The following is a 15,878-nucleotide window of genomic DNA, read 5'->3' as shown; positions in this document are numbered from 1 at the left end:
TCCAGGTATACTTGAGGCCAACAACAAGGAACACATAATCTGATCTCAGGAAACATTTTGCATCATCTGGTAAAGATTTCTGCCTCATCAGATTACAGACTACATGTGAAGCCTTGAAGATACCTCCAAGGAGCTGCATGAGCACAAGGCAGTGTCCTCACAGTGAGCTAGGAAGGGGCTTGCACTGTCACTGCCAGCCCCTTTGTGCATCAGAGAAGGCCTGAGCGTAATTAAGCAGTCATTGCTGTCTCCTCCAGGCAGAGGAGCCATCCTCCTCACAGATGGCTGACGATCTTATGAAGCTGAACCTCCCAACAAATCCTCATAGTTTGATACAAATAAGAATGATTGTCAATATTCATACAATGTTTTAAACCGTACGTAGCAATTTTGCACATTCTTGTACTCTTTCAGAAATAGTGTGGGTTGTGATGATAGATTTGGGTTTGAATTCTGGTTAACCTGTTGGCTATGTGATCCTGGGTGAGTTACGTAACCTCTCAGAACATATTTTCTGCTCTATAAAATGGTGATGGTGATGGTGCTAGGGTCAAAATGATACCACCTTATGGGATAAGGATTGGATGAGAGAAATGCCTAGTTTGACCCATAGGAGGCACTCCATTTCCTTCCCTTTTATAAAGGTGGTTATTTGCATCAGTAGACCTCAGATTGCCACAATAGTTACATGTTTATATAGGTGATGTGTTCTCTTCAAACATGTCTCATGTTACATGGTGATTTTTTTTTTAAGAGATAGGGTCTCACCCTGTCACCTAGGCTGGAGTGCAGCAGCATGATCTTAGCTCACTGCAGCCTTGAACTCCTGGGTTTAAAATATCCTGCCACCTTAGCCTCCTGAGTAGCTGGGACTACAGGTGCATGCCACCACACTTGGTTAATTAAAAAAAATTTTTTTTTGTAAGGACAGGGTCTTGCTATGTTGCCCAGTCTGGTCTTGAACTCCTGGCCTCAAGTGATCCTCCTGGCTTGGCATCCCAAAGCACTGGGATTACAGGCATAAGCCACCACACCTGGCCTCACAGTGATTCTTAACTCAGCAATGGGGCATGGAGGCGTTAATATCTGTATTGCTAAAAAGCACCCCTGAGCCTCCAGACTGAGAATTGTCAGTCTACAGTATGATATCCCAAGTATCTCCCACGAGTTTGATATTTTTGTGATACCTTATTCTTCACTTTTAGTAGCTTTATTTCAATAAAGTAAGGCTTTGCTTATATGGGAGGGCAGTGCATTAAGCTAATGCAAATTATAGTTGATAAACTACCTTCTCATGTAGCTGAATGCCAGGGAGCATTTTTGTTGGGGGCAGTGCTGGCGGGAGTTTTGATGGAAATAATAGTAGAGAGATGGAGAGTACAAAAGACCTAGAGGAGGGTTGATTGAACCATAAGGAAAAACAGGTAAAAGGGAAGGTGAGAGGAATTGAAGACAATTATCATTTTTCTCATAGAGCCTCATTTAGCAGGCTGAGACTTGGCTGTTTCGGGAATACCTGCTGCCTCTCACTAGAAACTGCCATCTTTATGCTATCACCCTGTCTCCCATCCAGTCTTACCTACCCGAGGTATAAGACCTGGACTCACCACTTGAGTTATACATGGCTACCTGATCCATCTCATCAAAGTCATATTAAATACTATAAGATTCTCAGATTTAATCTGTCAAAACCTAAATAGTTCTCCCTGTAATGATACATGAACGGCTACAAATAAAGTTTGGAAACTGCAAATATAGAAAACTAGAGAGAAAGGAAGTGGTCCCAGTCTACCATGAGCAGCTCATAGGCTAGATGAACTGAACATAGCTTTCAGTTTGTTCTAAGGAAAGGATATAAGACCAAAGTGTCCATAAAGTTCTTATTTAAAGTAACTTTTAGAGTTTGGGGTAAGAGATCTTTCAATTGAAACTACTAAGAATACTTCTTAGGCCAGGCAATTTGAACTGAAGAGATAAGATAAAGCTGAAGGTCAAAGTTATGACTTTGAGAAGAGTCAAGGCAATGTCATCATAAAGGAACCAATCTTCCAGTAGACAGGGGCTCCTGGAGTGATAACTACAGACCTGCTGTTTCCAGGCTGCAAATTAATTGCATTGGCCCAGCAGACACCATCAGTAAACAAGCCTGCCAGGGAATATCTACTTGATCCTCTTTCATGGAGCAAACTTCCAAGGGCTGCCTGGGTCCCATCCTTATTTTGTTATCATCTTCAAGTGAGTCCAAGTGCACAGCAATGAAAAAAATGCATGTGTAGACTAAAGAAAAGAGTAACATAACGGTGCGTTGGACCATAAAGTGATAGATAGCTTCATGAGGAAAGAAGAATTTTGGAGGGACTTGGATGATGGGTAAAATTTAAAGAAAGGTGGGAGACAGCAAATGTATCCATACTTCTGTAATGTTTTAGCTTTTGGCACTTAGGTTTGAGCATCCCCAGATGTCTGTGGTGTACCTCATAATCTGGTCCTTGCAGTTGGGCTGATGTGATAACATCTGTTATCTAAGGTATCTACTGTGTGCTCATGGACAAGGCATCTGTTTCTGTGACTCTGTTTATTTTCATTGATGACTCCCATATTGAAACTCCTGGGAATGATTCCATGAAAGATGAAATAAGCCAAGGTTCGAAGGAGCAAACAGTTCAAACACATAGTAATATAGTGGGAATTAGAGCACCCTGATGGATGTATGGAGACTTCACCAGCTGGAAGCAGACTGGGAATTAGAAGTTTCATCAACAGAACCAAAGCACATGACATATGCCACAGGGCAGAATCCTTATTATGTAATAATGACCCCTGCACACTTCTCTCCCCCAGTTAACAATGCACAGATTGAGGTCATTGTGTATTTACAACCTGGAGATAGCTGACAGCCCATACTTCACCTTGAAGTTTGACTTGTCTGTTCCCTCAAATGTGTCAACACTTCTGAAATGTTTTTGCCTTCGGCACATCGGTTTGAACATCCCCATATGTCTATGGTGTACCTCAAAATCTGGTCCTTGCAGTCAGGCTGATATGACACATTTTTTGTCTAATGTACCTACTGTGTGCTCACGGACAAAGCCAAATAATTAATCTGGGATTGTTTATGCTTTCACAGTTTGCTTTCTCAGTTTGGTTCGGCATTGATCTCTTCTTGCAGAAGGCCTATATTGGGACCAAACTGGGAATGCAACAGGGCAAAGTTGGTCTAAAAATCCTCTGGGAATTTGCCATTTGGCAATTAAATTTTCTGTAGATTACATCTCTCTACCAATTACCAGTGTGGCTTTTAGAATGTCATAAAATCTGAGCATAGCCAGTTACATTTCTTTTACCCTGAGTCTCTGGGTCTTTATCTGAAAAATTAAAGGACTAGAAAAGATGACTGAGTTTTTTACAGCTCTAGTATTTGAGAATTTAATAATTGCTCAGTAGTGAAAGTCAGATTTCTTGACACTAGAGCAATTAGTCTGTCCACCTATATGTATTCTCCTACATGTATCTGCCTGAAGCCCATTGCTACTAGTATCTCCCGAGATGGAAAGGTGCCAGGCTGGTATAAGCTCAGTGGAATTTCACTAAGAAACTAGACCCAGCCACCCAGCCCATACTCACAGTCTTATCTTTCCTCCCATTCATTTACCCATTCACTCAACAAACATTTATTGAAGGCCTGTTAAGTGTTAGGTACTAATCTTTAGAACCTGCTCTATGGCTTTTTAGTCCATCTTCCCTTCACTCACTTTTTTTGACAAACCAGGCAGACAATGGTGTAGGAAATGTATATTTAATCATTCTCTTGAACAATCAGAACTCTAAAATCAGTTCTCTATAACAACATGTAATACAGTCACCGTGGCTCCAAGGTCCAGGAAGGCAGTGGTTAACACATGAAAAGTGTGGGAAGGGGGCTGGAAACAAAGTATTCTTTCCCATCAAAGCTTCATTCCTCAAGGCCTCAATTCAAGCAGTCATTGTCCTTGCTTTCAAAAGTCTGTGTGTGCTTCATGGAAGGTATATGTTTGTTGCCTTAATTTGAATCGTGGCCAGGCAGGGTCTGGAGATCTAAATTCAGAGTAAGAAAACCTGAGCTATAACTCAGGCATTTCTCCTACAGAACTTGGCTTGCAGGGTAGAATGAAGGGAAAGAAACTCAGATGCTCAACAAGCTGAAGATAATCCCATCAGGCATTTCCCACAGGCCTTGTCAACTCTGTTCGCTTAGAGATGTTATCCTGGTGCCCAATAGAGTTCTGGCTCTCTGTGCTGAGGCAGCAGCCAAAGAGACAGAATGCTTATTTGCCAATGACTAATGTGAGGAAGCAGACAGATTTGTTGGCTCCCCTCTTTCCAGGCCCTTTTCTACCCGAAACCAGCGTTTCTTAGCCCTGACACAGTTGACCCTTTGGATTGGGTAATTGTAATGGGGAGACGTCCTGTACATGGTAGGAGGTTGAGCAAGCATCCCTGGCCTCTATCCACTAGTTGGTAGTAGCACTGTATCCTCCTCCACTCCCTCATTGTGGTAACCAAAATTGTCTTCAGACATTCCTCCGGGGATGGGGGCCTAAATCACCCCAGCTGAGTCCCACTGCTCTGGATGCTATTGAAAACTGAGGTCATAGCTGTCCACGCAGGATGGAAAGGAGAAGCCTCAGAGCTTGTGATGACATAATGCCATCTAGTCAAGGTGAAAGGTCCTTTCCTGGACCATTCACGGATGAATATCATCTGAGAAATAAACCCGCATTTGTTTGTTTAAAAAGAAGGTGCTCAGTTCATTTATAAAATCGATGTCGCCGACTGCTCTGTTTATGCTAAAATTATGATCATTTTTCTCAACTTTGGCATTTGTCAGTTGGGAAGAGAAGTCGAGGCACCTTTGGAAGCATCATAAAAAGTGAATCATTTGACCCATTACTAAAATGCAGCCGCCTCTGAGTTGTGAAGTGGCAGTCAATTAGCAGCATCTTAGGGTACATACTACAGCTTAATTTGTGGAATATAAGATGTGGATATATTGGGATAGACTTTCCAGGGGCTTCCTCAGAGCAACATTACAGCACATATAACTAAACATTCAGAGACAAAGAACATGCACAATCCTATCCTCTCACTCCCCAGGTGACAGGCAGGGGGAGGTCCCTGAGATCTGGGGATGCACTTGTCTCCACGTGCATTTTACTTATCACTCTTAACACACTTGTCTAGTTCACATGAATTATTTTCCCAACTTCTAATATGTCTTTGAAGATAGATTTATTGTGTTCATATTGGAGCCTTCTGCTTTTGGCTTCTTTTTGTTTCTTGCTCTTGTTTGTTCACTCCAGACTTCTAGATATGAATTCATTTCCTCCCAGAAATATAAAACTAGGTCATATCTGGTGGTGAAATAGTTCTGTAGATCCCTGGGACTGTGGAAATAACAGCAATAAGATACCATTATAGCCATTCACAAAACAATTATCGAGAACTGAGAGCTTCCCTGCCACTGCGTGGTGTATCTCTTGTTTACAAAGGGGCTTATTTTTCGGTATTTTGATGTTGTTCTGTTGAGGCCACATGGTCCCATGGGTTGCTGGGGAAAAAGAGATGGCTTGAATCTCTCCTTAAGGGAGTATCATCCCAGTGGCAGTCTCAAGGAAGAGAAGAGATGGGTCCTCATAGTAAATGAGAACTGAGAGGAGTCTGGGCAGGCTCCTGAATAGAGGTGGAAAGGTGGTTTCTGCCTCAATTCCTAACCAGGGAGTGTGTGTGGCCTAAAATGCCATGACCTATTATAATGTGTATCTCAAATAATGTTCTATTCATTTACTTTTATTACTATTTTTTTGAGACAGGGTCTCACTCTGTTGCCCAGGCTGGAGTGCAGTGGTGCAAACATGGCTCACTGCAGCCTAAACCTCCTGGGCTCATGAAATCCTTCCACCTCAGCCTCCTGAGTAGCTGGGACCACAGGTGGGCTAATTTTTAAATTTTTTTGTAGAGATGGGGGTCTCACCATATTGCCCAGGTTGGTCTTAAACTCCTGGGCTCAAGCAGTCCTCCCATCTTGGCCTCTCAAAGTGCTGGGGTTACAGGTGTGAGCCCCCGTGCCCAGCCTTATTCATTTACTTTAAAAAAAACTACTTGATTTATGGTTATTCCTCTATGGTGCCAGGGAGAAAGAGGTGGACTGCAGCTAACTGGGTAATTGTATATAAGCCTACGTGTGCTGCATGTGAACATTATCCATTAGATGTATGTCATGGATTTTTTTTTAAGCTGTAAATTATTTCTCTAAGGGAATACAAGGCAAAGATGAGTCAGCTATGTTATATAGGACGTATTATTTAGTTGTACGTTATTAAACACTCATTTGCAGTGTTGTGGGGAATCAAGGAAAGAAAAAAGTGCTTTTCCCTCTACTAGTGAGATTCCCAAGGGACAGTTTCCTTAGGGAAGTCTCTGCTGACAACTGTGGAGGATTGGAAATGATGAAAACTGGTGGGTTTCCTTACAAAGGATCTCCTTTGTTCACTGCACTATAGTGAAATCTTGGAGAACAAGAGAAAGAATGAAAAGAAGCAGATCAACAGATCTTTACCTGCCTCTGAGGACTTAGCAATGTAGGCAAGGAATACATGTGCCCTGGAGAGTGTAAGATATAAATCATACATGCATGCCAAGAGGATGTAAAGTACAACCACCCTTGGGAAGGTGGGAGATAAGCTAGGAAGCATTTTCCTAAAATGGATAAAGGAAGTAGTGGGTATAAATTGCCAGAGTAGAGAAGATTTCCAGGAAAAGACAGTGAGGGAGGGAGCAAGACCAGAAAGTAATGGTAGGTAGCAGCTAGTGGTAGGCAGCAGTAGTGGTAGGTAGTAATGGTGGGTAGGTACGCGTCTGTGACTTTGACTTTGATATAGTTATGTCCAGAGAGTCACTTTAGGGTCTGGAGCAAAGGAAGGCTATGATGAAATCATGTTTCAGAATACTTTGATTCTGGCACCATGTTTCCTATCAGCTAAAACAGGGAAAGGAAGGAGCAGGTACAGTGTTTCAAAACCAGTCTGGGTGTGAGATGATGAAGGCTGGATTGGGGTCAATCTGAGAGGCAACACAGGGGAAAATGTGATAGGTAGGGGTTGATAAGAAATTGACATGAGGGACAGAGGGGAGACAAAAATAGCTCTGAGGCTGTAAACCTGGAGGCTTGGTGGGGATGCCACTGAGTAATATGGGAGTATCGACTGGAACTTCATGATCTCAGCTTTATAAACATTTCATGTGCAGAAGAATATTCAAAAGGAAATATCCTAACAATAATTGGAGCCAGAGGACTGAAGTGAGAAGGAAATCTCAGCAGGAGGGCTAGTTGGTGAGTCATCTGCCAACTGTCCACAGGGGCCGGCTGGAGGGGCAGGGAGGGGTTTTATGTGAATGATGATATGCTTTATAAATAACAGTGAAATCCAGGGTAATTAGTCAGGGCGAAATATCTCTTTCTCTTCAATAAGTTATTTTGCCTTCATTGATGACTGAGTAACTTAAAAGGTATTTGAATTTACATAAATGAATTGTATGTTATTTTTCCTATGGGTCTGTCAATGAAGTCTACGCTGTTTGCTGACCTAACAAATGATTACCTTTCCCAGTACTAGTGGAAATAATGTCACAGCCCTGGTGTCATTAAATGTTTCTTTCTGTGGCTGATGCTGAAGGCTATCTGACTCTCATTAGGAGCACAAGCACCCACAGAACCAATCTCCCACACTATTTGTGATTAATCTTACCTGTTGTAACAATGACTTTGCATGCTTTTTTGTGGCCGAGGCACATTATTTTAGCATCAGGTAAGGGGTGAGAGGCAGAAGTGCCCAGCTGATGGCAAAGAAAGAAGAGACACACAGAGAAGCCTTTGAGTTTAGCAGCTGTAGGTGACTCCGCCTTTTGATCTCAGATTCTGTGAAGTAAGAGAAAAAGTTTAGGGTCATATAGGAGAAGCTGGATGTCTTCTTCACATGACTGGTTAGCAAAGAAAAGTACCTGAAAAACAGAACAAGTTGTTCCTAATTCAGGCAATTTTTTACCCCTTTGCCCACCACTCCGTAACTGGCTTAAAAATAGAGCTTTCTCTTTCTTCAAAGAAAATTCCATTCTGTGGTCCATTCCAGTGAACACTCAGCCGAATGAAAAACTATACCAATAGAGAGATTGTTATTGGTTACCAAATAAAGAATAGGCTAAACAAACAGCCATGGCCAGTTCTTGGCTTGAGACACATTTTCCCTCCAGGCAGTGATCTTTACAGGATCCATGTCATTACATTAGCTTTCATCATACCACTATAAAGTGTCTAGGAAGTATTGTTCTCATTCTGAAGTAGAGAATGGTAGATGTAAAGAAATGAAATAATACTTCTTTTGCCCTATTTCCTCCCTAAACAATCCTATCTCTTTTATTTCATTTCAGCTCTGTCACTTACCAGCTGTGTGACTTTAGGCAAGTTACTCAATGTATGTGCTCCAGTTTCTTCATCTATAAATAGGGCTAAAATACTAATAACCTACTTCATAGGGTTCTTATGAGGATTAATGAGTTAATGCATGCAAAGCACTTAGAATAGTGTCTGGCCCAGAATAAGCACTCCATAAGTATTGGCTGTAAAAACGACAATAAAGCCAACATCACTCAAGCCTAATAAATATCACTTTCATGCTGGTCATTTCCAAGTCTACCTCCTTAGTTTGAACTCTGTCCTGAGTTCCACATCTAGATTTCCAGTTGCTGCTAGATATGTCATTTAAAAACATAATTATTCAGTAAATATTTCTGAGTACCTACTATTGGGGTTCAAAGGAGTCCAATAAATAACAGCTTCTTCCCCAGCTTAGCTCTGAACCAATTAAAGAGAAGGACAAAAAAATAAGGCAACTGGAAGATCAAAATATCACCTTTAGTGCTGAAAATCTGTTAACAGAGAATGAGGCTTTGTAGGTAGGCAAGTGGGTTACAGCCTAGACTCCCCACTGTCAGACAGAACCAGACTGATGCAAGTCTCCTGCAGGAGCAGATTCTACCCCTGAACAACTGACGGCCTGCAGGAGCACAGCAGAATGTACACGGGCTTCCTGAGAGTTAGCAAAAACAAAGAGAAAAAGGAGCTGAGCTACTTATGTCCAGCTGCTCCTAATATACTCATCAATCAGATAAATTAATTCCTTGTTCTCTGGGGAAGACTGAAAGAGGGAGGAAGAGAGAGGCTAAAAACATTACACTGGTGGGGATCCCTTCTCATAAAAGGAAATATATGGGGTAAGGGTGAAGTGTTCTCCCCAAAACCTATCACATGCTAGGTATTGTGCTAAGCACTGGGCATCTCTAACTGGGTACATTTAAAACTCAACATCCCTAAAACCCTTATCTACTCCCCACACATATTGCTCTTATGTTTTGGGGTGGGTTTTTTTTTTTTTCTGGTAGCATCACCAACCTTCTAAGTATCCTGGGTAGAAATATCAAACCCATTTTGACTTGTGATTTCTCTTGACTTTCACATTTGCATCACCAAGGACTGTACATTATTTTGTTTATGCAACTTTTGATTCTTCCCCTTTTCTTTCCCACTGCCCCTGCCCCAGTTAATACTCTCATAATTTCTCCCCCAGACCATTACTGTAAGCTCCTGACTTCATGTCTTCCCATTTTATCCAAACCATTTTTTTTCTTCTTCAAAACCCAGCCTGAACCCTGCCTTATCTATGGATCCACTTCAGTCATAATTAACAACTCTTTCTCATAGGTACTAAATCTACACTGTGATTAACTTCTCTTCCGATGCTTACGCTATTCATTTCAGTATCTCAGGGGGCTTAAAAAAGTACTCTGAACATACTTGGCACACAATAGATATTTGTTAAATGAATGACCTAAATTAGCAGTATAGGCAGACAACACAGGATGTAAATCCCATGGCCCTACTTGTTTAAAAACATGTATGGAGCACCTACTTGGTGTATGACAATAAGAAATTCTGCTATTTTCTTAATTTTGAGCTACCAAAAGTTGTATTTCATCCTAGCCTGACACTTCGAACACTTGTTTTGATGCATCCAACAAACATGTAAAGAAGACAGATCTATTAATTGAATAAAAGGTTTGCTCAATGTCTATGTCTTGTTCAGTTATGGCCCTTGCTACTAGAAGACATTATTTACACAGCTTGGAGCTTTTTACTGGGAACTGGACTGAGATACTGTTATCAGCACCCATTGTTTTAAATGACCAATACTTCAGTCCCTCCTCTTCTGGTAAGGCCTTTCATCAGACACTGCCTCATTGGCCTAGGTATGGGCAGCTGACCCAAGTCGAGTCAAAGTCCTTCTTGGGAATGTAGAATGAGACTGATGAATTGAGGTTCAGTCTCACTACTCTCTTGGGTAAGAGATTTTTAAATATAGGGATGCTTGGCAATCATGTCTTGCCATATGGACTAAAACAAGAGAGTAAAGACAGAATTAAGTAGAAATGAGAGACAAAGAATCTCAGTGGGATTTGAGTTCCTGGTTCCAGTTGATCGTGAAGTCAACTGAACTTCCTGTCTTTGGTTCCACAACATTCTAATACACTTTCTACATTTCCCTTACATTGGTTTTCTGCTACAGGCAACTAATAATCCTAACCAGGATAGTTGCCAATTTGTTCCTCAAGATGGTGCAAGAGCTCTCGCTCTCATATATAATTTTTAAATTACTTTTAAAAAATTGCTGTAAAAACACAACAAAATTTACCATCTTAACCATTTTTAAGTGTACAGTTCAGTAGTGCTAAGTATATCCACATTGCTATAAGACAAATCATTAGAACTTTTTCATTTTGCAAATCTGAAACTCTATACTCATTAAACAAAAGCCTCTTTCTCCTTCAACTCCTCCACCCTGCCCTCTGCTAACCATCATTCTACTTTCTGTGAATTTGACTGCTTTAGATGCTTTGTTTAAATCATACAGTATTTGTCTTTTTGTGACTGGCTTATTTCACATAGATAATGTCCGAAAGTTCATTCATGTCATAGCATATAATAGGATTTCCTTCATTTTTGAGCCTGAATGGTATTCTATTGTATGTGTATACCATATTTTCTTTATCTAGTCATCTACTGATGGACATTTTGGGTTGATTTTATCTCTTGACTTTTGTGAATAGTGCTACTGTGACCACGGGTGTGCAAATATCTCATTCAGACTCTGAATCCTTTTGGAGGCATACCCAGAAGCAGGACTGTTAGATCATACGATAGTGTGTCCAGAATTGGTTCCTTCTGGTGGGTTCTTGGTCTCCCTGACTTCCAGAATGAAGCTGCAGACCCTCATGGTGAGTGTTACATTTTTTTTTTTTTTTTTTTTTTTTTTTAGACGGAGTCTTGGTCTGTTGCCCAGGCTGGAGTGCAGTGGCGCAATCTTGGCTCACTGCAAGCTCCGCCTCCCAGATTCACGCCATTCTCCTGCCTCAGCCTCCTGTGTAGTTGGGACTACAGGTGCCCTCCCTTACCCCCGGCTAACTTTTTGTATTTTTTTTTTTTTAAGTTGAGAGGGGGTTTCACCATGTTAGCCAGGATGGTCTCAACCTTCTGACCTCGTGAACCACCCGCCTCAGCCTCCCAAAGTGCTGGGATTACAAGTGTGAGCCACCGCGTCCGGCCTGAGTGTTACAGTTCTTAAAGATGGTGTGTCCGGAGTTGGTTCCTTCAGATGTTGAGATATCGCGCGTCTGGAATTGTTTGTTCCTCCCGGTGGGTTCGCGGTCTCGCTGACTTCAGGAATGAAGCCGCAGACCTTCGCAGTGAGTGTTACGGCTCTTAAAGCTAGTGCAGACCCAAAGAGTGAGCAGCAGCAAGATTTATTGTGAACAGCAAAAGAACAAAGCTTCCACACCCTGAAAGGCAACCCAGGTTGCTGCTGCTGGCTCGGTGGCCAGCTTTTATTCCCTTATTTGGCCCCACCCACGTCCTGCTGATTGGTTCATTTTACAGAGTACTGATTGGTCCATTTTACAGAGTGCTGATTGGTTCATTTTTACAGAGTGCTGATTGGTGCATTTACAATCCTTTAGCTAGACACAGAGTGCTGATTGGTGCATTTGCAATCCTCTAGCTAGACAGAAAAGTTCTCCAAGTCCCCACTCGACCCATGAAGTCCGGCTGGCTGCATCTCTCAGTAGTTCTTTTTTTAAATTGTTTTGATGACACTTTATACTATTTTCTATAGAAGTTGCACCATTTTACAGTCCCACCAACAGTGCATGGGGGTTCCAATTTTTCCGCATCCTCACCAACATGTTATTTCCTGTTTTTGCCTTATTTTGTTTTGATTTTAGAGTAGCTACCCTAATGGGCATTAGGTGATATCTCATTGTGGTTTCGACTTGCATTTCTCCAATGATTAGTGATGTTGAGCATCTTTTCATTTGCTTTCTAGCTATTTTTATATCATCTTGGGATGAATGTCTCTTCAAGTACTTTGCCCATTTTAAAATGAGGTTATTTGATTTTTGTTGTTGTTGAGTTGTAGGAGTTCTTAATATATTCTGGATTGAAACCCCTTATTTAGATAAACAATTTACAAATATTTTCTCTCATTCCGTAGGTTACTTTTGTGTGTGTGTGTGTGTAATTTATTTTTTAAATTGATATATCAGAGTTGTAGATAATTTTGGGTTCATATGTATAATTTCAAATTAAAAAATCATAAGAATATGATTTATTCAGTTAGATTCAGCAAACATTTATAAGGTACTTATAATGTGTAAGGTATTTTGTGCATAGTGCTAGGCTTGATTTAAACAGCAGCCTCCTTCCTTCCTTCCTTCCTTCCTTCCTTCCTTCCTTTCTTTCCTTCTGTGGCCCAGGCTGCAATCTACTCGGCTCGCTGCTGCCTGCGCCGCGGACTGCCTGGGACTGCTGGCGCGTGTCACCGCTGCCTGCTTTTTCTCCTTTGGCTGCAGGCGCGCCTTCGCCATGTTGGCCACGCTGGTCGCCAGCTCCTGACGCCGAGTGCTCTGCCCGCCTCAGCCTCCCGAGGTGCTGGGACTGCAGACGGAGTCTCGCTCACCCGGTGCTCGGTGTTGCCCGGGCTGGAGTGCGGTGGCGTGGTCTGGGCTTGCGGCAGCCTCCGCCTCCAAGCTGCCTGCCTTGGCCTACCAGGCTGCTGGGATTGCAGCCCCTGCCCGGCCACCGCCCCGTCTGGGAGGTGGGGAGCGTCTCAGCCCGGCCGCCCCTCTGCCCGGCCTCCCCATCTGGGAAGTGAGGAGTGCCTCTGCCCAGCCACCCATCGTCTGGGAGGTGAGGAGCGCCTCTGCCCGGCCACCCATCGTCTGGGAAGTGAGGAGCGCTTCTGCCCGGCCACCCATCATCTGGGAAGTGAGGAGCGCCTCTGCCTGGCCGCCCCGTCTGGGAAGAAGTGAGGAGCGCCTCTGCCCGGCCGCCCCGTCTGGGAAGTGAAGAGCGCCTCTGCCCGGCCGCCCTGTCCCGGAAGAAGTGAGGAGCGCCTCTGCCCTGCCGCCCTGTCCGGGAAGAAGTGAGGAGCCCCTCTGCCCGGCCGCCCCGTCTGGGAAGTGAGGAGCGCCTCTGCCCAGGCATCCATCGTCTGGGAAGTGAGGAGCGCCTCTGCCCGGCCGCCCCGTCTGGGAAGTGAGGAGCGCCTCTGCCCGGCCACCCATCGTCTGGGAAGTGAGGAGCGCCTCTGCCCGGCCGCCCCGTCTGGGAAGTGAGGAGCGCCTCTGCCCGGCCACCCATCGTCTGGGAAGTGGGGAGCGCCTCTGCCTGGCCACCCACCGTCTGGGAAGTGAGGAGCGCCTCTGCCCGGCCGCCCCGTCTGTCTGGGAAGTGAGGAGCGCCTCTGCCTGGCCACCCATCGTCTGGGAAGTGAGGAGAGCCTCTGCCCGGCCACCCATCGTCTGAGTAGTGAGGAGCGCCTCTGCCCGGCCACCCACCGTCTGGGAAGTGAGGAGCGCCTCTGCCCGGCCGCCCCGTCTGGGAAGTGAGGAGCTCCTCTGCCCGGCCACCCACCGTCTGGGAAGTGAGGAGCGCCTCTGCCCAGCCACCCACCGTCTGAGAAGTGAGGAGCGCCTCTGCCCGGCCACCCATCGTCTGGGAAGTGAGGAGCGCCTCTGCCCGGCCACCCATCGTCTGGGAGGTGAGGAGCGCCTCTGCCCGGCCGCCCCGTCGGGAGGTGAGGAGCGCCTCTGCCCGGCCGCCCCGTCCGGGAGGAAGTGAGGAGCGCCTCTGCCCGGCCGCCCCGTCCGGGAAGAAGTGAGGAGCGCCTCTGCCCGGCCGCCCCGTCCGGGAAGAAGTGAGGAGCGCCTCTGCCCGGCCGCCCCGTCCGGTCCGGGAAGAAGTGAGGAGCGCCTCTGCCCGGCCGCCCCGTCTGGGAAGAAGTGAGGAGCGCCTCTGCCCGGCCGCCCCATCTGGGAAATGAGAAGAGCCTCTGCCCAGCCACCCATGGTCTGGGAAGTGAGGAGCGCCTCTGCCCAGCCGTCCCGTCTGGGAAGTGAGGAGCGCCTCTGCCCGGCCGCCCCGTCTGGGAAGTGAGGAGCGCCTCTGCCCGGCCGCCCCATGTCTGGGAAGAAGTGAGGAGCGCCTCTGCCTGGCCGCTCCGTCTGGGAGGTCTACCATGGAGGCCAGAAGCAATGTGGGGGCTGGACGTGGTGGCTCACGCCTGTGGTCCCGGCGCTCTGGGGGGCGAGGCGGGTTGATCACTTCGGGCTAGGAGTTCGAGACCAGTCTGGCCAACTTGGCGAAACATGAAAAATACAACAGACAAACCAACCAACCAACTCAGTGACAACAAAACAGGTCTACCCTGGAGTCATACTCTAATTTTTTCTATTTTCCTCCCTTTCTGATCCTTTATCCCACTTTCTTTTTCTTCCTCTTCCTTCTCCCTCTTCTTTGTCAAATAGAGGATTGAGTTATTATCACTGATCCACATAAAGTCCCTCTCTCATTTATTTTAACTCCCACCCCCTATTTCTATTCCCCGACTTCCCATGTGTAACCTTCCTAATATGTTTGATACGCATCTTTTTGTTTGTATGTATTTTTAGAAAATGTTTATTGTTTTTGTGTGCAAAAAAAATTAATAAAAAAAAATAAAATAAACAGCAGCCTCCTGACATACTCCTTTCATTACAGTTTGAATCCAATTTAGCCCCAGGAAGGATGGTCTTAAAAGTCAGAATTCAGTCTCTGCATTTTCTTGATACTAGCTCAACCTAAGGTTTTGTATGCACTAAAGCACTGCAGGGAGACTAGGGTGCTGGGTCTTCTCAGCCAGTTCTCAGCTAGGGTGCTGGGAGACCGGTTCCATCTAGGGGTTTCGGATTAATCCTGAGCCAATATTAGTGGGATCATGAGTCAGTCCCATGAGGGATGAATAAAACTAAGTCAGACTCCAGACTTTTAGTCTTCAGATTCACAGCCTTCTCAAAGGCAGGGTGGAACCAAACCTTGGTTTCTAGCCTAAGTTTTGGAGGGCTTGAAGTCCAGCTGAACATATCAAAGATGTCAAGTAATTAATTATCATTTCCCCACTGCTGCAGCAAGGTAGTCCTACTGAGTTATACAGAGCCTCAGAATCCTAAACACTGTTCTCCAGACAATCAGTCAATGAGAAAGCATACAAGATGAAACCTAATTGCCATCTTTGACCTATATGCCATACATATTGTTTTGTGTTGGGCTTTCTCTTATGTAATACAATCTCAACTGGAATTGAGTGATCAAATTCTTAGTGAAGAGGACTCTAGAGATTTTTGTGCCTTGGTATATATCTATTAATGAAATTAAATTTTAATTTAGATTTTACTGTTTCCCCAGTAAATCCATACAA

At 44.5% G+C, this 15,878-nt stretch overlaps 1 protein-coding gene across 5 annotated transcripts in view; it reads right to left on the bottom strand.

Moving 5' to 3' along the window:
• Positions 1 to 3,777: 3,777 nt before the first annotated feature.
• Positions 3,778 to 15,878, bottom strand: part of VTCN1 (V-set domain containing T cell activation inhibitor 1) — a 68,843-nt gene continuing 56,742 nt past the window's right edge. For 2 of the 5 annotated variants that reach the window (XM_004089971.1, XM_004089969.1), the window contains 2 exons: positions 7,785 to 7,954; positions 3,778 to 5,417 (listed from right to left, as the gene is read on the bottom strand). In XM_004089971.1, coding sequence (XP_004090019.1) covers positions 7,830 to 7,954 — 125 coding nt within the window. In that variant the 3' untranslated portion in view covers positions 3,778 to 5,417; positions 7,785 to 7,829. The remainder of the gene's footprint in view (positions 5,418 to 7,784; positions 7,955 to 15,878) is intronic. The other 3 variants (XM_004089968.3, XM_003268049.2, XM_004089970.2) reach the window with 3 other exon arrangements.

The sequence above is a fragment of the Nomascus leucogenys genome, chromosome 12 (genome assembly GCF_006542625.1).
Source record: "Nomascus leucogenys isolate Asia chromosome 12, Asia_NLE_v1, whole genome shotgun sequence".
Lineage (NCBI taxonomy): Eukaryota > Metazoa > Chordata > Mammalia > Primates > Hylobatidae > Nomascus > Nomascus leucogenys.
Note: the sequence above shows the minus strand (reverse complement) of the source record. Positions and strands in the feature narration are given on the sequence as shown.